This window comes from Blennius ocellaris, assembly GCF_963422515.1.
Source record: "Blennius ocellaris genome assembly, chromosome: 3".
Classification (NCBI taxonomy): Eukaryota; Metazoa; Chordata; class Actinopteri; order Blenniiformes; family Blenniidae; genus Blennius; species Blennius ocellaris.
Window position 1 is genome coordinate 709,469 of NC_137652.1, and position 25,364 is coordinate 734,832.

The 25,364-nt window shown below is 52.0% G+C and overlaps 1 protein-coding gene across 3 annotated transcripts; it reads left to right on the top strand.

The window, feature by feature from the left end:
* The first annotated feature begins 2,162 nt into the window (after positions 1–2,162).
* On the top strand, positions 2,163–25,105 carry LOC308148850 (uncharacterized protein). 3 transcript variants are annotated; one of them, XM_080520381.1, is made up of 24 exons: positions 2,163–2,301; positions 6,398–7,952; positions 9,343–9,404; positions 10,678–10,707; positions 13,918–14,102; positions 15,178–15,273; positions 15,528–15,646; positions 15,740–15,952; positions 16,030–16,137; positions 17,175–17,209; positions 17,289–17,326; positions 17,863–18,005; positions 18,076–18,207; positions 18,290–18,331; positions 18,469–18,606; positions 19,602–19,766; positions 19,955–20,317; positions 20,409–20,795; positions 20,863–20,979; positions 21,696–22,527; positions 22,598–22,699; positions 23,307–23,384; positions 23,456–23,577; positions 24,846–25,105. In XM_080520381.1, the coding sequence occupies exons 1-24, from the start codon at positions 2,183–2,185 to the stop codon at positions 24,906–24,908; spliced, it is 5,244 nt and encodes a 1,747-aa protein (XP_080376507.1). In that variant the 5' UTR covers positions 2,163–2,182; the 3' UTR covers positions 24,909–25,105. The 3 variants fall into 3 exon arrangements, with proteins under 3 accessions (XP_080376507.1, XP_080376508.1, XP_080376509.1); XM_080520382.1 differs by having other exon boundaries at positions 16,030–16,128; XM_080520383.1 differs by lacking the exon at positions 10,678–10,707.
* The last annotated feature ends 259 nt before the right edge of the window (positions 25,106–25,364 follow it).

Here is a 25,364-nt window from a genome sequence, read left to right on the forward strand (position 1 = left end):
GGACGTTCAGACCTGAACCCCCCTGAGCTGGACGTTCAGACCTGAACCCCCCTGAGCTGGACGTTCAGACCTGAATCCCCCTGAGCTGGACGTTCAGACCGGTTCAGACCTGAACCCCCCTGAGCTGGACGTTCAGACCTGAATCCCCCTGAGCTGGACGTTCAGACCGGTTCAGACCTGAACCCCCCTGAGCTGGACGTTCAGACCTGAACCCCCAACACTTGATCCTGAGGATCTAATTGAGTGATCCATTAAAGTCATTCCACAAATGTTATCTGGGCGTAGAGACGAGTGTCAGGTTGAGGAGGGACACGGGGGCTAATCTGGTCACGTACGCTTCAGGATTCACAGCATCGGGATGGAAATAACTTTCACACTTTGAAAAAGGCTTGTGTTTGATTTGGAAGCACCGATTCAGTTCACAGTAAGAGAACTGGTCTGATGATCCAGAAGACCGAAGGAAGAGAGACAAAAAGAGAGAGACTCAATGACCAGCTGCTAATGAAGCTCAACGTCTGACATTGGGGTTACGAGGAGGCGACGGTGTGAAGGAATCGCAGGAACAGGTGACCACATCTCCGTCACCGCATCACATTCTGTTCTTCCCAGCTCCTCTTTCTCTCTCCGATAGCTAGCACATTACAGCCTCACACTTCAGACAGTTATTTTGGTAGATTTCTCTTTAGTGCGACTGCCAGCCTCATCTATCATGTGACATAATGAGACCCGTCCAGTCCAGAGCCCGTATAAACAGAGAGGGCGCCATGAGGCTGGGGGGGGGGGGGGGGGGGGGGGGGTCCGGCCTCGTTCGCCTGCCAAACCAAATATCCAGATCACAAATATGATACGCACACTGAGTCGACCCGCGTTCACTAAAACCACTTGTGGTGCTGAGGGTGGAGATGAAAGGGCGTCTGGGGAAACTGAGGCTGAAGCAGGAGAGTCGGGACTCAGCAGGAGAACCACAGCAGGGGGGGGGGGGGGGGGGATGACATCAGTCAGTGTCTCGTACAAATGTGGGACACAAACATCATGTTCAGTGGCGTACAGGCATTTTGTACAGCCGCTAGTCAGTGTAACATAAAGGCACCCAAAGAAGATCAAAGGAAAGAATGAGAGAGAGAAGGACGTAACGACACTCGTCCTGAAGGAGTCAAGATGTACAGTTTTTTTAATCGGCCTGTACATCCTTACATGTATTGGGTGTAATTCAAGCATGCCATTGTGGAGCTGCAGTGTGTCCATTTGATTATTGACCCGGGGGAACCTGGAGGAACCCAGGGGAACCTGGGGGAACCCGGAGGAATCCAGGGGAACCCGGGGGAACCTGGAGGAATCCAGAGGAACCTGGAGGAACCCAGAGGAACCCGGGGGAACCCGGAGGAATCCAGGGGAACCTGGAGGAATCCAGAGGAACCTGGGGGAACCCGGAGGAACCCGGGGGAACCCGGGGGCATGCAGAGCAATAATATGGTGCAGTTTACTGAAAACTATGGGGTTATTTAGGGAATCTTTAAAAAACCTGCCTTACCAGCAATATTTCAATTCGGTGTCAGCAGCTGCTGCAAGTAACTAAAAAAATAACTTGTAATCTAACGTAGGCACTTTTAAAAACAAGTAATCAGTGATGTAATAAAGTTGCTTTTTAAAGGAGTAACTCGTAATCAGTCACCGCATTAGTTTTTTAAAGTAACTGTGGCGACACTGACAGGAAGTGATGTGTAACTGTGACATGGTGTCGTTTGCGTTACAACTGCTACTTGACACTTTGCTGCAGGAAAGGCGACTCTTTCAACATAAAACGTTTCAAAAGTCAATAGTTTTGACACTTTCATGAAATGTTGTTGGCCCACATTTCCTCATACGTGCACCAAACCCCAGCATGCGCCACGTTCAGATGTGCCTGGGTTGCATGAGGACTGTTCAACACTAAATATGTATTTATTTGTAAATTTGTAAATATTTGCGTGTGTATGTGGGTTTTTATCTTATATTTTTAGTATGTGTCACCTTTTGTGCTACAACCTTGTTTAAAAAGTGCTATATAAATAAAGTTTGATGTGATTTGATTTGATTATTCGAATTCGTAATTTCGTTTTCTTGGGGGGAGAGGTTGTACGCGTTTCAGGACCTTTACTGTGAAAGCGTGACCGGAAGTAGCTGTTAGCCGTAATGGCGACGGATGCGGGTTGTTAGGGATCGCAGACGGAGACAAAGTGCGGCGCTTCCCGTGAGGAGACGAGTTTTAAGCGGGTTTTCCGCGAGGAGACGGAAGAAAAAGCTCCCCGCTCGAGGTTCAAGGTACAAACTGACGTCTCGCGGTGTTTAAAGAGCGGCGGGTGTTTTTCCGTTAGCGAGCTAGCGCACCTAGCCAAAATGGCTCCTGAGTGGAGGGTCGCAGGTCCCTGTTTACACTTTAATTCTATTTTATTGTCTTTTATCTGCTCCTCGTGGAGCGACTGACGGGATTTAAACAGTCTATATCTGATCTGCTCGAGAGATTAGTACGTGCTTGCAGTCTACAGAGAGTATTTGTTGGACGAGCTGGTGAGACCGCCGTGGTTCAGTCCAGTGAATTAATCTGCCTCCACGTTAAAAATACAAATAAAACTCGGTCAGAAATAAAGACGTTTTTGTGCAGAGTGATGCACTTAGAGGTTCAAGGTAAATCGTTCTGGTCTCGTGGTTGCGCTGCTGCAGCCGAACCCGGAAGTGAATCTCTACTGAACATGCGCAGTGCGAAATCCGCCAAAGCGGAAAGAAAATGGTAAATATTGACAAGAAGCCCTCGACCTTTCAGCGGTTTTCTAAAGAGTCACTGAGACTCAAGCTGAGGTTGTTTGTGATGCAGCCAAGAAAGTTAGCTACCAAACGCAACGGTTGTTCAGAAATTCTTTCGGGAAATTTCGCTGTTTTTCGCTCCAGAAAATCTGAAATTGTTTTGCATTATTGAAATTGGAGCAAATTGCAGTTCTGGGTTTGTTTTTGTGAAAACATAGACTTTTTAAAAACTGGTACACTGCGCCACAAAAAACCAAAAAAGGTAATGCTGTTATTCAGAATGAAACTGAACTGTGTGGAGATGCTGAACTAAAATGTTTTTGACGCCCTGCATACTCATGTAAGAATATATGACACCCTTAAACATGGAAATAAACATTAAATGGATTAATAAACATCAAAATAAACCTAGATTCTTATACACATAAACATGGAAATGAACACTATAGATTGTTATTGATGTGTTGTCATCAGTGATGTTTCCTCGTGGGGATGCAAAGCATTGTGGGAACTCCAGGCAAACGACCTCCAGAGAGGCGAGGCGTCAGACTGGTGGGTTAAATAAGGCCGTCGACTGGCTGCCGGCGTTGATGAGCAAACCTCTGAACCTGTCTGCTGCAGTGAGACGGCCGGTGTGTGCAGAAGGCCTGCCCCTGTTGTTGACCACTGTATTTCCCACAATGCTTTGCACCTTGATGACAAGACGAGTTGCTGACAGGCTCAGTCAGCCTATTAGAAATATCAGTTGCTACACAGAATAATATAAATGCACACATGCACGTCAGAAAATTACAATATCTTTGTAAACACGAAAGTTTTTTCCTGGTGTTTTGATGCCAACGACATTTCTAAGTTTTTCCTTTGAATGTATTTAAATTGTGATGTGTATGGATTCAGACGGGAAAAAAATAAATGTGTATGTTATTAAGCACAGACACATTAATGAACATGTTTATTTGGAAACGTATGCAAATATCAGTGGGCTCAGACTTATTTATAGGAGACGTTCATACAGCTGCTTTGACGATAACATTGATTAGATAATAATTTTGATCATTATATCCATACTAATGACATATATATACCAAACACACATATATATATATATATATACACACGTATATAAATCTAACTATCCTATAATTTGAGGTGCTTTATTTTGACGACTTACAAGGTCAAATGATCTAAAATAAAACAAGTTTTGAACTAATTTAGTTTATGTAAAAAATAAATTTGAAAAATCGAATTTTCCGTGACTTTAATAAACCTTTCGGCTTGTATTAGTGAGTTCAGATGTCTGATAAGTAGTGACAGGGATAGAAATAAGTGCCTCTTTGTGTCGCCACGGTGATGAGCCAGTGTGCAGCCGGGCCGCCATCTTGGATGAGGACCCTCTTCTCCGCCTCTACATTCCCTCCTATTGAGGAAGGAAGACTTTACACTGTGGAGATCTTCAGAACTCCACCTCACATCTCCTCTCCGCCTGCTGTGGTTCGCTAGGGACGCAGGCGTGAAGTTGTGTCTCTGAAATGTCCCAGACTGGAGTCCCGACATGGACGTCCTCTCCTAGTTTAGTTTCTGGTTTTTGGCGTTTACGGTGGTTCCAGAAGGAACTACAATGATCAGCTGTTTGGTGGCTTTAAAAGGGTTTGTCGGGATTCATGGGAAGAAACACTGACCTTTGATAAGACGTTGATGGTTTAATGCCCGTTGTTTGTACGTTTCTGGCCACGGAGATGATGAGAGGGTGAAAATGTCTTGGAGTACAGGTGACATGAAAGAGTTGAGGACAGAAAAGAATTTCTGCAGATCTTCGCCTTACAATCCTAAACCCACCGTAAATCAACCACAGATTCATAAAGACAATGTCTGAGGAGGACATTAAAGTTCAAACTGAAGCAAAGACGATCAAATCACTTTGATCTGCTTTGGAATCAGACGGGTTAAAGTCAACTCAATCCGGTGACACATAAAATGGGGAAATCTGAAAATGCAGATGTTGATGGAGCAGGTGGAGCTGGTGGAGTAGGTGTAGCAGTTGGAGCTGTGGAGCTGGTGGAGCAGGAGGGGGGAAATACAAGGCTGCTTCCACTGCTTCCCTCTCTGGCCAAGCCTTTCTGCCAGTGGGCGGATGGTCTCCCCAGCAGGGGGCGTTGTGGGCGTCCGGAGGTCTCAGCTGCTGCCTGGACGTGGACATGCTGGGATTGTGGGAAAGAAATGTTCGCCTTTGATTGTGTATTGAAAATAATATCCAATTCACACTATAAGGTTTGTTTTATATGATATTTATTTCATTTTTGTGGAGACGGGTTATTTTAAGTCACTCTTTTCCAAAGTAAAACTGCCTGAGTTTGTGCCTTACAGTCGGTTACTGTACCTGTCTGGCATGAAAAGAAGTTTAGTTTGAGACGGTATAGAAAAGACGTGAAAATACAGAAGTAATTAAAAGATTTGAGTCACAAGTTGCATGGAAAATTAATTTGTAGATAAAATGTGGTGTGCATAGTATGGTGGATCCTTACATCCTGGTAGGAAACATGTTACAGGGAAGGAAATACAGACATCTGGGAAATAAAGTCAATCAGGTTTTAAAGTGTTTCATTAAAAAAAATACCCACAAAACAATTGTTCTCTGAGAAACATGTATTATAGAGTTTTAATAGTGCTGAAGTGTTGGACTATTGGATTTAATTCTCAACAAGTCGCACTGAAGCCTTTAAAGTTTAGAATCAAATGTAGACCACTTTGGCCTGAATCCAAGATGTTTTGGTCTGAAAAAGTGAGGCTGTGTTTCATTGAAAGTCTTAATGTTCAGCTCTGGATTGTTTGCAGCCAGTTGGATGTGTGTTAAACTGTGTATCCAGGAAACATCTGGCCAGTTCTTGGAGATGTTGCCACAAGCTGTCTAACTCCAGGGTCTCCTTCTTTATTCCAGTAAATCAAAAGTCTAGTATTGAGACTAATAAGACGAGTCCCAGTGGGACGGCAGTCTGGTCTCCTGCTGTGAGACTTTAACACTCGTGTCTGTCATTGTTCTTATTGACGATCTTGTTGACTCTTTTTTCAAAATTGTAGTAGAGAATATTTAGTATCTCAGATTTGGGCCTCCTTTCACTTAGTCAAGTGAACTTTGACCCTCATCCCAGTTCTCTTGGACGAGGGTCACTGCGAGTCCTGGTCTGTGGCTCGGCGGAGGATTTGAAATGGCGTCGGTCTGTGATGGTTGATGGTCCAGGACCCAGATCTGCTCCGAGGAGGGAGACGGGAGACGCTGTGGGAGTTTAGAATTGCTCTCAGATCCAGACTCTTCAGCACCAGTAGTTGTTTGTAAAAAAAAACAAAAACCAACAACAATATTTGTTCTTGTGGATTTCGTCCTCTTTATTTGTTGTTGCTTGACGTTGTGTTGCTTTGCTTCTGGCACCAGTGAAATGTGGGCCGACCGACTTGTTGAAGAAGTCGGTTGGTGAAAACGTTGCGATTTTATTTGACAGCTGCTTTTCTTGCAATAACAACTGAATCTGGTTTGTAATAGTTTCTCTGCTTTCCACCTCAGCCTGGCTGTGCACACAGACGGTAATTCACACGTGACTCCTACCTTTTCTTTGACGCGCAGTTCATCACTCTCCATCGCCAGAGGGACCCATTTCATATTTGGACGTGTGGCCGGTGCTGCTGCAGTGACAGCTCTCCGCTTGGCTCACGTCGAGACTCAGGCGCTGATTGCTCTCCAGCAGCTCGCCGCTCTCGCTTCCGTCGTTGTCGGCAGCCAGCGGCACAGCAGGGGGTTGACGGCAGCCTGGGCGCCTCCCCGGGCCCTCCGGAGCCTTCTCACCCAGCAGCCGGGGTTCAGTGTGGGGTCCGTGGGGAACTCCTGCAGGATCATGTATCACCAACAGGGGCAGCAGCCCTTCTCTAACGGCCCCAGGCCCTCCCACCGCCAGCCGCCTCCCGCTCAACACCCCAGCCACCCCAACATGCAGCGGATGGGCTTCCAGTTCCCTCGCCCCACTCAACTCCCCGACGAGCTGGAGTCTGCTCTGTCTGGACGGGGCGCCCGGGACGTGGACCACCGCCACATCGACCACATGAACCAAAACCAAGGCCCGGCCTCTCGGATGAGTCCACATGGGGGTTATGGCTCCAGCCCCATGGCCCTGCCCGCCGACAACCCGCCCGCCCTGCAGCAGGGACTGGACTGGTCAACCTTCCAGGCTCCGGCCAAACTCTTTGCTAATCCGCCACCAAACGTCAGCTGCCAGCCTCAACAGCATCACGGGCAATTACATCAGCCGCCCAACATCCAGGCAGGGTCACGGGTCCCAAGCTGGGCCCCCCCTGTTAGCGACTCCCCGTCGGGCCAAACCCGGCACCCTCGCGCCGGCGGGGAGGGTCAGAACTTGTACACGCCAGAGAGCGCGGGAAGTATCCTGGCGAGTTTTGGACTTTCAAACGAGGACTTGGAAGTGCTGAGTCACTACCCCGACGACCAGCTGACCCCCGACACTCTACCTTTCATCCTGCGCGACATCCAGATCCACAAGTCCAGCAACCCCACGGTGTCCACCTCTGCGTCTTCGTTTTCACGCCCCGCCCACGATCTGCCGCTGCCTCCGTCCAGCTCCACTCCGCTAGCGTCCCCCGAAGTGCCGAGTTTTCTGACTGTTACACAGACGGCGGGGAAAGTCATCGACTACGGGCACGCTAGCCGAGCGAAAGACGGAGGAGAGACTTTCAAAAGGGAGCCGCTCTCCAGTGAACGGACAGTCAAAATGTACTCTGCCTCGGCCGCCACGCCATCGGCGCCAAAAGCACGGAAAACGGACAGACGCCAACTCCGTATGGAAGTCTCTGACTCGGCCAAGCACGGGGACAGGGACTACCGCAGAACCAGTGGCAACCCCCGCAAGAACATGGAATTTCAAACATCGCCGAAATCCCGCCAACAGGACCGAGACTACCGGCAGGACAGGACCAAACCCCGGCCGCCGTCTGAAAGCCGGAGCGAAGCTTCGTCCAGGAGGTCTCTGTCGTCTTCGTCCGGCTCAAAGCTACACGGCGGAAGCGCGAAGCTACCGACACCGACCATGATAAGTGATTTCTCAGCCGTGTCTCCAAAGGTGTATCCTCACACCTGCTCCCTGTGCAACACACAGTGTGATCAGGACCAGGTGAGTTCTAACACTCCCATAGTTCCCCAGCAAGGACATCTTAAAATGTAGAGCTGTAGTCACACCACTGGTTCCAGCAGGTAGCAGAGCTTGTTAAGTCCTTACTGGTTACGTAGGCAGTATTACTGGGACGCCTGTTCCACCACTGGCTGAGTCAAGCCTCAGGTAGTCCAAGGTACCGACTGCAGTGCAGCTCAGTGGAATTCTCACCATGTTTGGGTTCTTCAACTGAGAGTCTGTCTGACTAATCGTTGTGGATTGGCTTCGTACCGAACTGCCCGTAAAATAGACACCAGGATGGGTTTAATCAAGTTAATGCTGCCTGGCCAGGGTGTGTGAGGATCTTTAAGAAGGGTACCGGACAACTTCCATCAAGTTATGGTTTACATGTTCTAGTCATATAGGAAGATAGAAGCCAAAGTTTTACACCCTGTTTTAGTTTTACACCCTGTTTTAGATCATTACTCCCGTAAACAAAGGAACATGTCCCACAGGGTCAGACTGGAGGGGTTAAAGTCGGACCTCTTTCAGTTTGACACTGTTTATTAACGGTACACACTTAATCCACACAGGTAGTAATGTTAAAACTGAATCCTCTTAAATGGTAATTGGACATTATTGATTCCATCCAGTGAAGCTGCCGTTACCTCTTCATTCATATTCTACTGGGTCTGTACAGCAATGAACCGTCAGGTCAGGTTCACAGTAAGTATGTGAGTGTTTTAAAATGGAATACTTCTCAGAATCAACTCAAAAGTCAGTTAATGTCATTTCTTTTTTTGGTTTTTAGACCAATAAATATGTGTGGTTTCATGTTGCCTGGTCTCTCGCCTCACAGCGAGGTTTTTTTTTAATATCTTCTAAATGTGTTGTGATACAATCAAATGTAGAAGGAATCAGGTTTTAACACGGTCTGCTCTGACTCACACTTCTTGTGTAATGGCCAAGTTAATAGCCAGAGAGTTTTGGAGGTGGAATCTTCATTTCACCAGGACTTTAAGACGGGGTGTCCAACAGTCAGCCTCGCCGTCACCGTCCACGCCTGGTCCCGGCGCCGGCGCTGCTTTAGCAGGAGGCTCGCTCTGGGTTCATCTAAATGGTGTTTGACACCTCTGGTCTGAAACTCACCGGACCACTGCACTTTGTTGGAGCAGTTATTGTCCCTCTTCACTTCCTGGAGAGTAGCACCCCCACCACGGTGGCTGTTTCCTCCGGTGGTGTTGATGGTGGAGACCTGGACCAGAGTCCAGAGGTCCGACCCCCCAGCTGAAGAACAGGACGACTCCATGCTTTAACTCTAGACTTTCAATCACTAGTTTGTTGAAATGAGTTGAGAAGTCGATGTGTGTTTGTGACGGTGACGCTCGTCTTCTTCTGTCCTTTCCGCCAGGAGTGGACTGAACATGTTAACACTGTGGTCCACACCGCGGCCTGCCGAGACCTGCGGAACAAGTGAGAGCACCACACCGTCCACACCAACGCTCTGGGCTGCACTGACACTTTATTATGACCTCTGACCCTTCTGGACCCTTCTGAACCCTTCTGGGCCCTTCTTACCTTAGTCTGACACATGAGCTTTAAATGCTGCATCGGCTGTTGTTGGTGACTGAAGGGTTGAGTGAGGAGGAGACTGAAGGGTTGAGTGAGGAGGAGACTGAAGGGTTGAGTGAGGAGGAGACTGAAGGGTTGAGTGAGGAGGAGACTGAAGGGTTGAGTGAGGAGGAGACTGAAGTGTTGAGTGAGGAGGTGACTGAAGTGTTGAGTGAGGAGGTGACTGAAGGGTTGAGTGAGGAGGTGACTGAAGGGTTCAGTGAGGAGGTGACTGAAGGGTTGAGTGAGGAGGTGACTGAAGGGTTCAGTGAGGAGGAGACTGAAGGGTTGAGTGAGGAGGTGACTGAAGGGTTGAGTGAGGAGGTGACTGAAGGGTTGAGTGAGGTGACTGAAGGGTTGAGTGAGGAGGTGACTGAAGGGTTGAGTGAGGAGGTGACTGAAGGGTTGAGTGAGGAGGTGACTGAAGGGTTGAGTGAGGAGGTGACTGAAGGATTGAGTGAGGAGGTGACTGAAGGGTTGAGTGAGGAGGTGACTGAAGGGTTGAGTGAGGAGGTGACTGAAGGGTTGAGTGAGGAGGTGACTGAAGGGTTGAGTGAGGAGGAGACTGAAGGGTTGAGTGAGGAGGTGACTGAAGGGTTGAGTGAGGAGGTGACTGAAGGGTTGAGTGAGGAGGTGACTGGAGGGTTGAGTGAGGAGGTGACTGAAGGGTTGAGTGAGGTGACTGAAGGGTTGAGTGAGGAGGAGACTGAAGGGTTGAGTGAGGAGGAGACTGAAGGGTTGAGTGAGGAGGTGACTGAAGGGTTGAGTGAGGAGGTGACTGAAGGGTTGAGTGAGGAGGTGACTGAAGGGTTGAGTGAGGAGGAGACTGAAGGGTTGAGTGAGGTGACTGAAGGGTTGAGTGAGGAGGTGACTGAAGGGTTGAGTGAGGAGGTGACTGAAGGGTTGAGTGAGGAGGAGACTGAAGGGTTGAGTGAGGAGGTGACTGAAGGGTTGAGTGAGGAGGTGACTGAAGGGTTGAGTGAGGAGGAGACTGAAGGGTTGAGTGAGGAGGTGACTGAAGGGTTCAGTGAGGAGGAGACTGAAGGGTTGAGTGAGGAGGAGACTGAAGGGTTGAGTGAGGAGGTGACTGAAGGGTTGAGTGAGGAGGTGACTGATGTCCTGCTCTGTCTCTCAGGTACCCGGACTGGAGACCAGACACAGCGAGGTCAGTGGACAGTCTCTCCCTCCTATCACTGGTCCTGCATCAGCCTCGCCTCATTCTGCTTGTTAGTGTTCAGAGGTTTGGTGCCAACAGATCTGATCTCAGGCTGCAGCAGCCAATCGATTACATTTGATGATTAAAATGTTGGCAGGGAATTTCATCATGGATTCGTTGTGTCACTCGTTTACTTCCCTTGTGCAGCTTTTCAATGCTGCTGGCTGAAATCAAGTTTTTAAAAAAGAGGGGAGTGAGAACAATGAAACCTGTTAGAGCGACACGTCACTGTTTAACACATTTACCTGCTAACACACCTGAATGAGGACGACAGGCTCACCTGGGACGGCCCAAGCTCCAGGACTCTGAGACCAAAACACTGATTGTTGTAATATTGAGACGTGGTGGCAGGAGGTCAGGAGGTCAGTCAGGAGGTCAGTCAGGAGGTCAGGAGGTCAGGACGTCAGTCAGGACGTCAGTCAGGAGGTCAGTCAGGAGGTCAGTCAGGACGTCAGTCAGGAGGTCAGTCAGAAGGTCAGGAGGTCAGTCAGGAGGTCAGGACGTCAGTCAGGACGTCAGTCAGGACGTCAGTCAGGACGTCAGTCAGGAGGTCAGTCAGGAGGTCAGTCAGAAGGTCAGGATGTCAGTCAGGAGGTCAGTCAGGAGGTCAGTCAGAAGGTCAGTCAGAAGGTCAATCAGGAGGTCAGTCAGAAGGTCAGTCAGGGGGTCAGAAGGTCAGTCAGAAGGTCAGTCAGGAAGTCAGAAGGTCAGTCAGGAGGTCAGAAGGTCAGTCAGGAGGTCAGAAGGTCAGTCAGGAGGTCAGTCAGAAGGTCAGTCAGGAGGTCAGAAGGTCAGTCAGGAGGTCAGTCAGAAGGTCAGTCAGGAAGTCAGAAGGTCAGTCAGGAGGTCAGTCAGGAAGTCAGAAGGTCAGTCAGGAGGTCAGAAGGTCAGTCAGGAAGTCAGAAGGTCAGTCAGGAGGTCAGTCAGGAGGTCAGTCAGGAAGTCAGAAGGTCAGTCAGGAAGTCAGAAGGTCAGTCAGAAGGTCAGTCAGGAGGTCAGGAGGTCAGAAGGTCAGTCAGGAGGTCAGTCAGGAGGTCAGAAGGTCAGTCAGGAGGTCAGTCAGGAGGTCAGTCAGGAGGTCAGAAGGTCAGTCAGGAGGTCAGAAGGTCAGTCAGGAGGTCAGAAGGTCAGTCAGGAAGTCAGTCAGGAGGTCAGTCAGGAGGTCAGTCAGGAAGTCAGAAGGTCAGTCAGGAGGTCAGTCAGGAGGTCAGTCAGGAAGTCAGAAGGTCAGTCAGGAAGTCAGAAGGTCAGTCAGAAGGTCAGTCAGGAGGTCAGGAGGTCAGAAGGTCAGTCAGGAGGTCAGTCAGGAGGTCAGAAGGTCAGTCAGGAGGTCAGTCAGGAGGTCAGTCAGGAGGTCAGTCAGGAAGTCAGAAGGTCAGTCAGGAGGTCAGTCAGGAGGTCAGTCAGGAAGTCAGAAGGTCAGTCAGGAAGTCAGAAGGTCAGTCAGAAGGTCAGTCAGGAGGTCAGGAGGTCAGAAGGTCAGTCAGGAGGTCAGTCAGGAGGTCAGAAGGTCAGTCAGGAGGTCAGTCAGGAGGTCAGTCAGGAGGTCAGAAGGTCAGTCAGGAGGTCAGTCAGGAGGTCAGTCAGGAGGTCAGAAGGTCAGTCAGGAGGTCAGAAGGTCAGTCAGGAGGTCAGAAGGTCAGTCAGAAGGTCAGTCAGGAGGTCAGTCAGGAGGTCAGTCAGGAAGTCAGAAGGTCAGTCAGGAGGTCAGTCAGGAAGTCAGAAGGTCAGTCAGGAAGTCAGAAGGTCAGTCAGAAGGTCAGTCAGGAGGTCAGGAGGTCAGTCAGGAGGTCAGAAGGTCAGTCAGGAGGTCAGTCAGGAGGTCAGTCAGGAGGTCAGAAGGTCAGTCAGGAGGTCAGAAGGTCAGTCAGAAGGTCAGTCAGGAGGTCAGTCAGGAGGTCAGTCAGGAGGTCAGTCAGGAAGTCAGAAGGTCAGTCAGGAGGTCAGTCAGGAAGTCAGAAGGTCAGTCAGGAAGTCAGAAGGTCAGTCAGAAGGTCAGTCAGGAGGTCAGGAGGTCAGTCAGGAGGTCAGAAGGTCAGTCAGGAGGTCAGTCAGGAGGTCAGTCAGGAGGTCAGGAGGTCAGTCAGGAGGTCAGAAGGTCAGTCAGGAGGTCAGTCAGGAGGTCAGAAGGTCAGTCAGGAGGTCAGAAGGTCAGTCAGGAGGTCAGTCAGGAGGTCAGTCAGGAGGTCAGAAGGTCAGTCAGGAGGTCAGTCAGGAGGTCAGTCAGAAGGTCAGTCAGGAGGTCAGAAGGTCAGTCAGGAGGTCAGTCAGGAGGTCAGTCAGAAGGTCAGTCAGGAGGTCAGAAGGTCAGTCAGGAGGTCAGAAGGTCAGTCAGAAGGTCAGTCAGGAGGTCAGTCAGGAGGTCAGTCAGGAGGTCAGAAGGTCAGTCAGGAGGTCAGTCAGAAGGTCAGTCAGAAGGTCAGTCAGGAGGTCAGTCAGGAGGTCAGAAGGTCAGTCAGAGATGTGAATCTGCTCTGAAGCTCCTCTGGTAGTTTGAGCTTCTGAGCAGCAGAGACCAGAAACCATCAAGAGGATTGATCCTGGTTAATTTTCACTTTTCATTGTAGTTTGACCAGAATGTTTCATTAAAATTGACTCTATGTTGAGATTGTAATGTTTTCACTTCTAACTTTGATCTTGTAAAAATATAGAGTTTCATTCCAAACACTGTGACGCAACAAAGAAACACTTTGAAGTGTAAATTTAAAGGCTATTATAGTAATATTTTACCAGTCTGGTCGCTCAGGATGAACCTGGACTTTATGTGGTCCCTGAAGTACATTAAATCTTATTTAGTTATTATTCTGTATACATGGATTTATTTTGTATACGTCTTGTATTGGTTCGGTTCTGTTCTTTTAAATAATCATAAGCTATTGGATGTTTGGTCCTACAGTTGAAATGTTTGATGGACTCTGAGGCGCCGGTCTGGTGCAGAAGTGAGACCTCACATGAGACGTTTGTTTTAATGATGTTTTCTGGTCGAATTTAAATTCAAGAATTGTGGAATTGTAGTCAGAATTGGCCCCTTTTAGACTTCACATCTTTTAGCGACTGACTTGGACTTTCCCGTCCCTCAACGGTTGGTCGATGGGCCCAAGTGCTGGTTCTGCTGCGACCATGTGACGTCCTCTGCTTCACCGCTGCTCTTCTCTCCAGCCGGGGCCGGCAGCATGGCAGGAGGCCCCTGTGGGATCACAAGGACCCGTCTCCCTCTTTCTCCACGTCTCGGTCGCCCTCCCCCAGCCTCTCGCCGGGGAGACTGCGTCTGGACAGCCGGGGCCACAGGCTTCATGGGGGGCCGGGTTCCCCCCACCGCCCTGCAGGACACCACTACATGATGGGTACTGACTGTTAGGAGCCGAGCTGAGCTCTGGTGCTCCTCCTGGTGGAGTACTGTGCTCCTCCTGGTGGAGTACTGTGCTCCTCCTGGTGGAGTACTGTGCTCCTCCTCACCGGGGTTCAGACTCTGCCTGGTGGAGTACTGTGCTCCTCCTGCTGGAGTACTGTGCTCCTCCTGCTGGAGTACTGTGCTCCTCCTGCTGGAGTACTGTACTCCTCCTGCTGGAGTACTGTGCTCCTCCTGGTGGAGTACTGTGCTCCTCCTGGTGGAGTACTGTGCTCCTCCTGCTGGAGTACTGTGCTCCTCCTGCTGGAGTACTGTGCTCCTCCTGCTGGAGTACTGTGCTCCTCCTGCTGGAGTACTGTGCTCCTCCTGCTGGAGTACTGTGCTCCTCCTGCTGGAGTACTGTACTCCTCCTGCTGGAGTACTGTGCTCCTCCTGGTGGAGTACTGTGCTCCTCCTGGTGGAGTACTGTGCTCCTCCTGCTGGAGTACTGTGCTCCTCCTGCTGGAGTACTGTGCTCCTCCTGCTGGAGTACTGTGCTCCTCCTGCTGGAGTACTGTGCTCCTCCTGCTGGAGTACTGTGCTCCTCCTCACCGGGGCGGGGTTCAGACTCTGCTTGGTGGAGTACTGTGCTCCTCCTGGTGGAGTACTGTGCTCCTCCTGGTGGAGTACTGTGCTCCTCCTCACCGGGGCGGGGTTCAGACTCTGCTTGGTGGAGTACTGTGCTCCTCCTGGTGGAGTACTGTGCTCCTCCTCACCGGGGCGGGGTTCAGACTCTGCCTGGTGGAGTACTGTGCTCCTCCTGGTGGAGTACTGTGCTCCTCACCGGGGTTCAGACTCTGCCTGGTGGAGTACTGTGCTCCTCCTGCTGGAGTACTGTGCTCCTCCTCACCGGGGCGGGGTTCAGACTCTGCCTGGTGGAGTACTGTGCTCCTCCTGGTGGAGTACTGTGCTCCTCCTCACCGGGGTTCAGACTCTGCCTGGTGGAGTACTGTGCTCCTCCTGCTGGAGTACTGTGCTCCTCCTGGTGGAGTACTGTGCTCCTCACTGCAGATGTGCTTCGTCTGTTGCAGAGCGCCGGCCCCATGCTGAGCACCACAGTCCCCCTCGGCCACACAGGTTCTCCTCCAGGGATCACTGGCTCCACAGGAGGGACCGACTCCCAGCAGGTCAGACCCCTGAGGGGCCGGGTGGAACCGTGACTCCTCCAGTCCAGAGGGAGGGACGGAGGGAGGGAGGGGGGGAGGGAGGGGGGGAGGGAGGGATGGTTGATGGAGGGATGTCCAGAAGCAGCACTGGAAGGGGCCACTGATGGTTCCAGGCTGTCATGTCTCCTGCAGGCCGTACTTTAAAAAGACAAAACACAAAATGCTTCCCTTGTGATCAAAGAGTTTAGTCTTGACGCCCTGCTCGCCCTCCTCAGGCGGTCCGGGTCGCGCCGGGCTGAAGCGTCCTCACGACGACTCCCCTCCGTTCGCTCACGCCTCCAAACATCCGCCGGTCAAAAGCACCAAGGCCTTGACCAAACCTGGAACCAAGCCGGTAAGGTCCTTTGATGTTCTCTAGTGGCGGAAGGCTTCAGACACGACGGGAACCGACGTGAAGCGCCTGACCATGTTGCGTCTCTGCCTGCAGGCCTTCAAGGCTCCACCGGCCAAGAAGAAGAAGAAGGTGGCGTCTCCGGCCTCCGACTCCCTGGTCGCCGGGCGCTTGGTGTACCTGACGGGGATCCCCAACGACGCCTCCGAACAGGAAGTCACAGACTTGGTCTGTTCCTTTGGGAAGATCAACAATGTGATCCTGATGCCGAGCGCCGAGGAGGAGGGCGAGGAGATCCTGGGACAGAAGGTGGCGCCACGGCACAGAGAACCCTCCGGAAGGCGGCGGCGAGGCAGACCTTCACCGCCTCCTCTCTCTCTCCGCAGGCGTCGGTCTGCATGATGAAGGCCGAGGACGCCCAGGCCCTGGCCACCGCCACCCAGCTGTCCATCAGGGACCAGTCCATCACGGCCTGCGGAGCCCAGGTCCAGAACGTGAGCCAGCTAGGACACTAGACCGTCACTCTAGACCGTCACTCTAGACCGTCACTCTAGACCGCCACTCTAGACCGCCACTCTAGACCGTCACTGTAGACCGACACTCTAGACCGCCGCTCTAGACTGTCACTCTAGACCGTCGCTCTAGACGGTCGCTCTAGACCGTCACTGTAGACCGACACTCTAGACCGCCGCTCTAGACCGTCACCGTCACTCTAGACCGTCGCTCTAGACCGCCACTCTAGACCGTCACTGTAGACCGACACTCTAGACCGCCGCTCTAGACCGTCACCGTCACTCTAGACCGTCGCTCTAGACCGTCGCTCTAGACCGTCACTGTAGACCGTTACTCTAGACCGTCGCTCTAGACCATCACCGTCGCTCTAGACGTCACTCTAGACCGTCGCTCTAGACCGTCACTCTAGACCGCCACTCTAGACCGCCGCTCTAGACCGCCGCTCTAGACCGTCACTGTAGACCGTCGCTCTAGACCATCACCGTCGCTCTAGACGTCACTCTAGACCGTCGCTCTAGACCATCACCGTCGCTCTAGACGTCACTCTAGACCGTCGCTCTAGACTGTCACTCTAGACCGTCGCTCTAGACTGTCACTCTAGACCGTCGCTCTAGACCGTCGCTCTAGACCATCACCGTCACTCTAGACCATCACTCTAGACCGTCACTCTAGACCGTCGCTCTAGACCGTCACCGTCACTCTAGACCGTCGCTCTAGACCGCCACTCTAGACCGTCACTCCTGAACTGGAGGACTTCCAGGATGTTTGGTGGTTTTCTGACGTCGTGGTCGTTTCAGAAACTTCACCGGGTTTCTTTTTCTTTATTGACGCGTTAAAGTCCGAGAACCAACAAGCAGCTTTGATGTTTGTCTGCTGCAGACTGAACACCAAAGTCCGAGAACCAACAAGCAGCTTTGATGTTTGTCTGCTGCAGACTGAACACCAAAGTCCGAGAACCAACAAGCAGCTTTGATGTTTGTCTGCTGCAGACTGAACACGTTTCTACTGTTTCCTCCAGAAAGCTGAAGCAGCTCGGCCGTCTGACGCCAGCAGGTATCGTCACTGAACCGCCGCCTGCTTCTCCTCTGACATCTGCTTCTTTCAGTAAAACATCTGTCCTCCTGCTTCACAGGGACCCAGAACACAACCAAGCAGCCGTGAGCAAGTCCGGTAAGGAAGCAGGCCTAGCCAGAGCTTCACGAGGCAGCCGGCTGCTCTTTGTGTCCCTGTTGAGCTTTTAGAATCCAGAGGTCATTCAGGTGTCGCTGACTTGAAGTGGAGCTGCTGCTTCCCAGTGTTCAGAGTTTAGTGTAGATGACGATACAACGGGACATTTAGCCGTCACATATTAACATTAAACTCACTCTGACCTCCAACTCTCCAGTTTGTGGCTCAAGGCCTTTTGACAATGTGGAAAACCATCCCAGGAGACGATCAGGTCACGTTCCTGTGAGAAACACTTCCTGTTCAGTACTTTTGGGCTTTAAATCCATTAATGCGTTTCTGCACAGACATTTCCAACTTTTATTATTATTCATCTGAATAAGTGGAACCTATGGTGTTGATCTGAGTCGGCCAGTTGAGCTTTTATGTGTTAGTCCGTTTCCTGTGAAGACATCATGGATTGATTGATTTATAAACAAAATGAAGACCGAGTTAAGAAGTCTTTACAGACTGTTGAAGTGTTTTGTGTCGTCCCTCTGCAGCCGAGGCTCAGCAGGACCCCCAGAGGATCACGGTGCTGGTCTCAGGCCTGCCGGACGCCGGCTGCTCTCAGAGCCACATCCTGGACCTCTTCTCGTCCTTCGTGACACCGTGTGATGTCATCATGGCAGCTGACCTGGGGAAGGTCGGCCCAAACTTTGACTGGTGACGCCGTTGATGCTGGACGAGGACTGAAGGGTCTGTTTGTGCGCTAGGCTCTGGTCTGGGTGACGGACGTCCAGGCCGTCCAGGAGATGATCAAAGCCCACGGCGTCACGCCGGCCAGGATCAAAGACTCTGACGTGAAGCTGGTTGTGGTCCAACAGAACATCGGCCTCCACTCGCCGGTATGACTCTCCTCTTCCTCTTCCTCATCCTCTTCTCCTCCATCAGTGAACGTGTGCTTGATGTTGAGACCTCTTCCTGCAGGTGGCGCTCTACAACCTCCTCATGGGATCAGTCCATCCGCCGGTGAGTCTTGAAGTCCGTCACCGTTCACTGCAGTGGTCCAGTGGCCCAGTGGCCCAGTGGTCCAGTGGTCCAGACTCTACGCTCCTTCTCATGTTGTGTACAAACTAAACCGGACCGCTGACTGCTGCCCCCTGCAGGAGGTCCCGGTCCGGGTGGTCTGGAGCCGCCTGCTGGTGATCCGGAACGTTCCTGACAGCCAGTCGGGCTCCGCTGAGGTGCAGCGGCTGGTGAGGCGCTTCGGTACCGTCATCAGAACCCTGGTGCTGGACAGCATGGTGAGACCTCAACCCCCCAACCTGACCCCCCCTAACCCTAACCCTGGTGCTGGACAGCATGGTGAGACCTCAACCCCCCCAACCTGACCCCCCCTAACCCTAACCCTGGTGCTGGACAGCATGGTGAGACCTCAACCCCCCCAACCTGACCCCCCCTAACCCTAACCCTGGTGCTGGACAGCATGGTGAGACCTCAACCCCCCAACCTGACCCCCCCTAACCCTAACCCTGGTGCTGGACAGCATGGTGAGACCTCAACCCCCCCAACCTGACCCCCCCCTAACCCTAACCCTGGTGCTGGACAGCATGGTGAGACCTCAACCCCCCCAACCTGACCCCCCCTAACCCTAACCCTGGTGCTGGACAGCATGGTGAGACCTCAACCCCCCCAACCTGACCCCCCCCTAACCCTAACCCTGGTGCTGGACAGCATGGTGAGACCTCAACCCCCCCAACCTGACCCCCCCCTAACCCTAACCCTGGTGCTGGACAGCATGGTGAGACCTCAACCCCCCCAACCTGACCCCCCCTAACCCTAACCCTGGTGCTGGACAGCATGGTGAGACCTCAACCCCCCCAACCTGACCCCCCCTAACCCTGGTGCTGGACAGCATGGTGAGACCTGAGCCCCCTAACCTAACCTACCCCCCCAACCTAACCCCCCCCTAACCTAACCTCGCTAACCTAACCTACCCCCTTGGCCCGGCAACATGGCAGGAGGCCTCTGTTAGTTGCTAGTTGCTGACTTGTTAGTTAGTTGCTGACTTGTTAGTTAGTTGCTGACTAATTAGTTGGTGACGTTCAGACGATCCCTCCACTGCGCCGTTCCCGTTAGTCTGCTTGTGTTGACTGGTTCTTTGTGATGTCATCGATCTGGGTGACTTTGATCTCATGCTTCTGATGAACCCATAAGGAGGAAACTCTCGCTCTCGCTCTCGCTCTCGCTCTCTCTCTCGCTCTCTCTCTCTCTCGCTCTCGCTCTCTCTCTCTCTCAGGTCATCTGTGAGATGGCGACCGCCGCCATGGCGCTGTCCGTGTACAAACGCTTCCAGATGTTCCCCTGCATCATCCACAGGAACCCGCTGATTTTCTCCCGCAAGCCCGACCCCAAAGCTCTCAGCCACGCTAAAGTCATAGCGCCATTTCTGGAGCCTCCGGAGGTCAGTAGTTGGAATCCCGGGCACTGCCCTGCAGCTGTGACGTGAGTCGGGGACTTGAAGGTGTGTGTGTGTGTGTGTGTGTGTGTGTGTGTGTGTGTGTGTGTGTGTGTGTGTGTGTGTGTGTGTGTGTGTGTGTGTGTGTGTGTGTGTGTGTGTGTGTGTGTGTGTGTGTGTGTGTGTGTGTACAGGACACGTCTGCAAACGGCGGGCCGTCGTCAGCGAAGCAGGAAGCGGCGGCGCCTCAGGAGTCTGCTGCTCCTCCGTTGGAGGGCTGGGAAAACGTCGCCGACGGCGATTTGGAACAAGTGTCGAGCACGGAGACGACGATCGACGACGACGCGTCAACAAAAGTGGGGAACGCAGACGGCGAGGCGGCGGCCACTTGTGACGCGGCCATGCTCCCGGGGGGAACGGCGGCCGGAGAAACGGTCACCGAGGCGACCGGCGGCTCTGAAGCAGCAGACCACGACGGCGGCGCCGAGCCGGAGGCTGAACCAGGCGCCGGAGACACGGCGGCCCTGCAGGGGGCGCCGCAACCTCCCGTCCCGAAGGTCAGCAGCTCTGGAGCCGTGCTGTCTGCCGGCGAGGAGCAGAGCAACCTGTCTGACCTCTGACCTCTGACCTCTGACCTCTGTCTTCCAGATGACTCAGGCCATGGTTAACGCCCTGCTGGAGGAGTGCAGGATCAAAACTGGTCAAAGCTCAGCAGCTCCCCCCGGTGGAGAGCAGGAGGCAAGGCAGTGTGGCAGAGACGCCGTGAAGAAGCAGGACAAGGAGCGTAAGGTCAAGGAGGCCCGGCAGAAGCAGCGACTGAAGGAGAGAGAGAGGAGTGAGAAGGAGAGGAGGCTCTGGGAGAAGGAGGAGAGAGCCAGGAGACAAAAGGCTCAGAGAGAGAGGGAGAGGAGGGAGGAGGAGAGGAGGGAGAGGAAGAGAGGTCATGGCGACGGCCCGTCCAGGTCCAGGTCTGAAGGCTGGAGGCCGAGCTGGAGGGACGGGGAGCGCTGCAGGGCGGAGGACGAGTCCAGGACGGTGAGGAGACGCCGGCAGTTCAACCGGCAACCTTCGTCCTGGAAACACTTGCTTTTTCATTTGTCAGGAGGAGGAAGAGGAGGAGGAGGAGGAGGAGTTCCCCTTCAATATGAGCGACTTTGTGACCGTCGATGAAATAGGAGACGTCGCCGACCTGCCTGCTGTTGCCATGGAAACCACTGAGGTGCCCTTCACTTTTTGCATATTTCACTTTTCTACGTGTCACTTCCTGTTTTGTTTAATAGTTTTCATGAGATAAAGACCAACAGGTTGATCTGACAAGGTGCCGTTATTAAGACACGACCCCGGTCACCGGGGTCACCGGGGTCACCTGGCTCACCGGGGTCACCGGGGTCACCGGGGTCACCCGGTCCCACCACAGACACTAGGGTTGAGATGTAGGCGGGGTTTTGAACGAGGCGGGCGTGTCGTCGTCACGCCCAGTGGTCAGCAGCTCAGGCCTCGTTCACTGTGACGCGGCGTCCAGACCCCGCTTAAGCTCCGCCCCTCCTGTTGCTGAGAGAAGCGTCTGCACTTCATCTGGCCACCGGGGGGCGGTGGAGCGCCGGCAGGTCAATAGAATGACTCCAGGCCCAGTGAGCGCAGAGCAGCGTATGTAACCAGCAGGAGGCTTTATGGCCCAGGAAACACTGAAGTGTTGCATTGACCAATCAGACGAGGCTCCGCCTTCTGACACCCCTCCATCAGTGCTCGGCTCCTGAACGGAGGGCCAGTGAAACATGGAGCTGTGTTTTCCATCACATCCACAACTTCAGTCAGTGGAGACACAATCTGGCCCCGCCCACCGAGGTTCCAGTTGAACGTCCCGGTCGATCACTGATAGAGAGCAAAGCTTCATCTTCGTCAACATGTGACCTCATGTCTCCTCTTCACCTCCAGGCCTCTGAAGCTTTCCCTGCTTCACAGCACCAGTCTTCTCTCCACCAACAACATGTGCCAACGTCTCAACCTGCTGAAGACCCAGAACATCTGAGAGCACCGAAAGACCCAGAAGCTGCTGAAGCTCCAGGAGATCCTGAAGCTCCAGGAGATCCTGAAGCTCCAGGAGATCCTGAAGCTCCAGGAGATCCTGAAGCTCCAGGAGATCCTGAAGCTCCAGGAGATCCTGAAGCTGCTGAAGACCCAGAACATCTTGAAGACCCAGAACATCTTGAAGACCCAGAACATCTTGAAGACCCAGAACATCTTGAAGACCCAGAACATCTTGAAGACCCAGAACATCTTGAAGACCCAGAACATCTTATAGCACCAGAAGCTGCTGAAGCTCCAGAACATCTTGAAGACCCAGAACATCTTATAGCACCAGAAGCTGCTGAAGCTCCAGAAGCTGCTGAAGACCCAGAAGCTGCTGAAGACCCAGAACATCTTAAAGCTGCTGAAGACCCAGAAGCTGCTGAAGACCCAGAACATCTTAAAGCTGCTGAAGCTCCAGAAGCTGCTGAAGCTCCAGAACATCTTAAAGTACCAGAAGATCCAGAAGCTCTAGACGGTCCAGAAGCTGCTGAAGCTCCAGAAGCTGCTGAAGACCCAGAACATCTTAAAGTACCAGAAGATCGAGAAGCTGCTGAAGTTCCAGAACATGTTAAAGCTCCAGAAGCTCCAGAACATCTTAAAGTTCCAGAAGCTCCAGAACATCTTAAAGTTCCAGAAGCTCCAGAAGCTCCAGAACATCTTAAAGCTCCAGAAGCTCCAGAAGCCGACCCCAGGCCAGGTAAAGGTCCACACTCCCAAGTGTCTTCAGTGTGTCCATGACTGTTGAGCTGATGACTGTTGCTCCTCAGACTGTGGCTCCAGGAGGAAGGACCAGGAGGGGACGGAGGACGGAGGACAGGACAGACGCTCTGAAGACCACAAAGAGACGAAAGATGGCGCTGCAGGAGGAGGTTGGTTTGGAAAAGCTCAAGGTTCCTTCATCGGTACCCGTAGGGGGACTTGTTTTACAGGGTTTGTGATCACCTGGAGCACCTGGAACACCTGGAACACCTGGAACGTCAACACTAATAAAGCCACACGATGAACCAAACAAGCAGATTATTGGTGGAGTGGAACCAGACAAGAGCTCAAAGTTCTGCTGTTCACTAGTAAATAAAGATCCACAATAGAAAGCACTAGAACACGGTAGAACCTTGGAGGTAGAAGCAGCCGTTCAGTGACCAGTCACCATAATAACTAGTTGGTTAATAATGAATATGATAAAGTTCACTGATGGAACACAGCTGTTCCTAAAGCGCTGCGTTCTGCAGCGTGGAACCAGGAACCTCCGTCCAGAGGGGCGGAGCTGGAACCTTCTGGTCACTCGTTCTGCTGGGTTCTCTCCGTACAAGATCTGCTCTCTGTGGCCGGAGGTCTTTAACCAGGTCCAGCTGCTCTCGTCAGTAAACCTGGTTCCACATAGAACCTCACCGTGATGATGTAGTGATTCAGACCCGTCTCGTCTGTCCCTCTGTGGACACGAGGACAGGTCGTCAGGTCTCACTTTGTGTCCCACAGAGACGCAGCGGAGGACGGAGGACCAGGTGTGGAGGACCGGCCCCTCCCTGCCCCCCTTTGACCCCGGCAGCCCCGTTGGTGAGACATTTGAAAGGCTTGTTTTCCAAGCGGAGAACGATCTGGAGGACAAACCTGGACTGTGTCCTCAGGTCTGGAGTTCTTGGTCCCCAAGACGGGCTTCTTCTGCAAGGTGTGCCGGAGGTTCTTCAGCGGCGCCAGAGAGGCGGAGCTGAACCACTGCAAGACCGCCAAGCACTACGAGAACCTGCAGGTGGGCCCCGAGCCCCGTCAGCCAATCACAGCTCAGCTCAGCTGGCAGTGATTGGCTGAGGGCGGCTTGATGACAGCTTTGATATGAACATGGTGCTTTGATGTTTTTCCAGTGAGGTGATGGATGTGCAGCTTGAAGGTCACTAAATAGCACTTTGGTCGGGGGAGGTGGGGGGGGGGGGGGGGTCCTCGCTGCTGGACCAGCCAGCAGAGCGTTGAGTCTCTTTGAGACGACAATAAAGTCACGGTCTCAAAGCTTTGATCTCTCTGCGTTCCGCTTTTATCAGCCTGTCATTTCCTCTAATGACAAAATAGAATCAAATGTTCTTATTAGATTAATATTATTAATTACCGTATTTTCCGCCCTATAAGGCGCACCGGATTATAAGGCGCACCTACATTGATTGACATAATTTACAACTTCATTCATATATAAGGCGCACCGCCCTATAAGGCGCATGGAACAGACCATTGGTCGGCAACATTTATAGCTCAAAGCCATTAAGTTACATTTTCCACTGATTCTAACACCCAGAGAGGTGCACACACTTTATTTTGATAGTCCTACCTGCAGCCTATGCCAGGAGGACACTACACACAAAACCTTCTTCACTGCTGGTGACAACTTACAACTACCGGTAATAATAATAATAATAATAAACTAAACTACATGAACTAAGCAACAAAAACACAACACAACACAATTATTACCGACACCACAAACCAAATAGAACCCCCAATAATTGCATTTAAAACACCACAAACAGAAACAATGAATTATGGGAGTTTCTATCGGCTGCACTGAGGAGCTCAGGTTGAATTTGTCGCTGCAAGGCATGATGTCCCATCATGCCTTGCAGCGACAAATTCATGTTTTGTGTTGTTGGAGGTTATTGTGGGTTGTTGTTGGGCTGGTGTTGTGTTGATTGTGTTTATGTGTTTTTGTTCCCCAGTTTAGGGAGTAATTATTTCATCTAGTTTGTTTTGGTTTGTTAGAACGTTGGTGTGCAACCATGAGTGATGAAGGTGTTGTGTGGAGTGTCGTCCGCTCTGAAGACCCGTTGTGAAGTTAGAGTTGTCAAAATAAAAGCTTCTGGTTGTTCAGCTGTCAAATAGCAGTCTGGAGTAGAGCAATCGTCCATATATAAGGCGCGCTGGCAGCTTTTGAGAAAATTTGAGGTATTTAGGTGCCTTATAGGGCGGAAAATACGGTATTCTAGAAGCGTCTCTGTTTCTGACTTGAAGCTGCTTTTCCTCTCTCCCTTCCAGAAATACCTGCTGACCATGAAAGCAGCCGGCGCCGCGTCCAGGACGGAACCTGGAGGCTTTTAGAAAGTCTGGAGTTCTCAGCAGAGGTCCACATATTCAGTCTCTGATGCATTTCATGTTTTGTGTTGGAGTCAGAAGTACTAAATGTATTTGGTGTCGTGTCGTGAGAGAAATCCTTTGATCTCTGCTTCATTTCTAATAAACATCAGCTGTGAGTGTTGAGCTGCTGCGTCTCCGTCGGTCACTTCAACACATTGACACACGTTGGTTCATGTCTACTGAAGGACCTGAGCCTCTCACAGCAGGGGGTCCAGACTCACCGAGTGGTTGGGACCCCCCCCCCCCCCCCCCCCCCACCTGAACATCAAGCAGTCCCTCCAGGAAGTGAAGACGCCTCCCAGAACCTCTTGAGGGCCACAGAAACATCAGAGTGTTGATCTAGTAGAGTTGATCAGCCTGCAGTGACTGAAGCACATCAAGACGCACTTTTCCTGGAGGTCCTGAACGCACCGCAGTGCT

Excerpts from the sequence above, each read along its gene's own strand:
- LOC308148850 (XM_080520381.1), top strand. The coding sequence starts at position 2,183 with ATGCGGGTTGTTAGGGATCGCAGACGGAGACAAAGTGCGGCGCTTCCC. Across the intron at positions 18,332-18,468 it reads TGGGATCAGTCCATCCGCCG|GAGGTCCCGGTCCGGGTGGT; the intron begins GTGAGTCTTGAA and ends TGCCCCCTGCAG. Across the intron at positions 20,980-21,695 it reads TTGCCATGGAAACCACTGAG|GCCTCTGAAGCTTTCCCTGC; the intron begins GTGCCCTTCACT and ends CTTCACCTCCAG.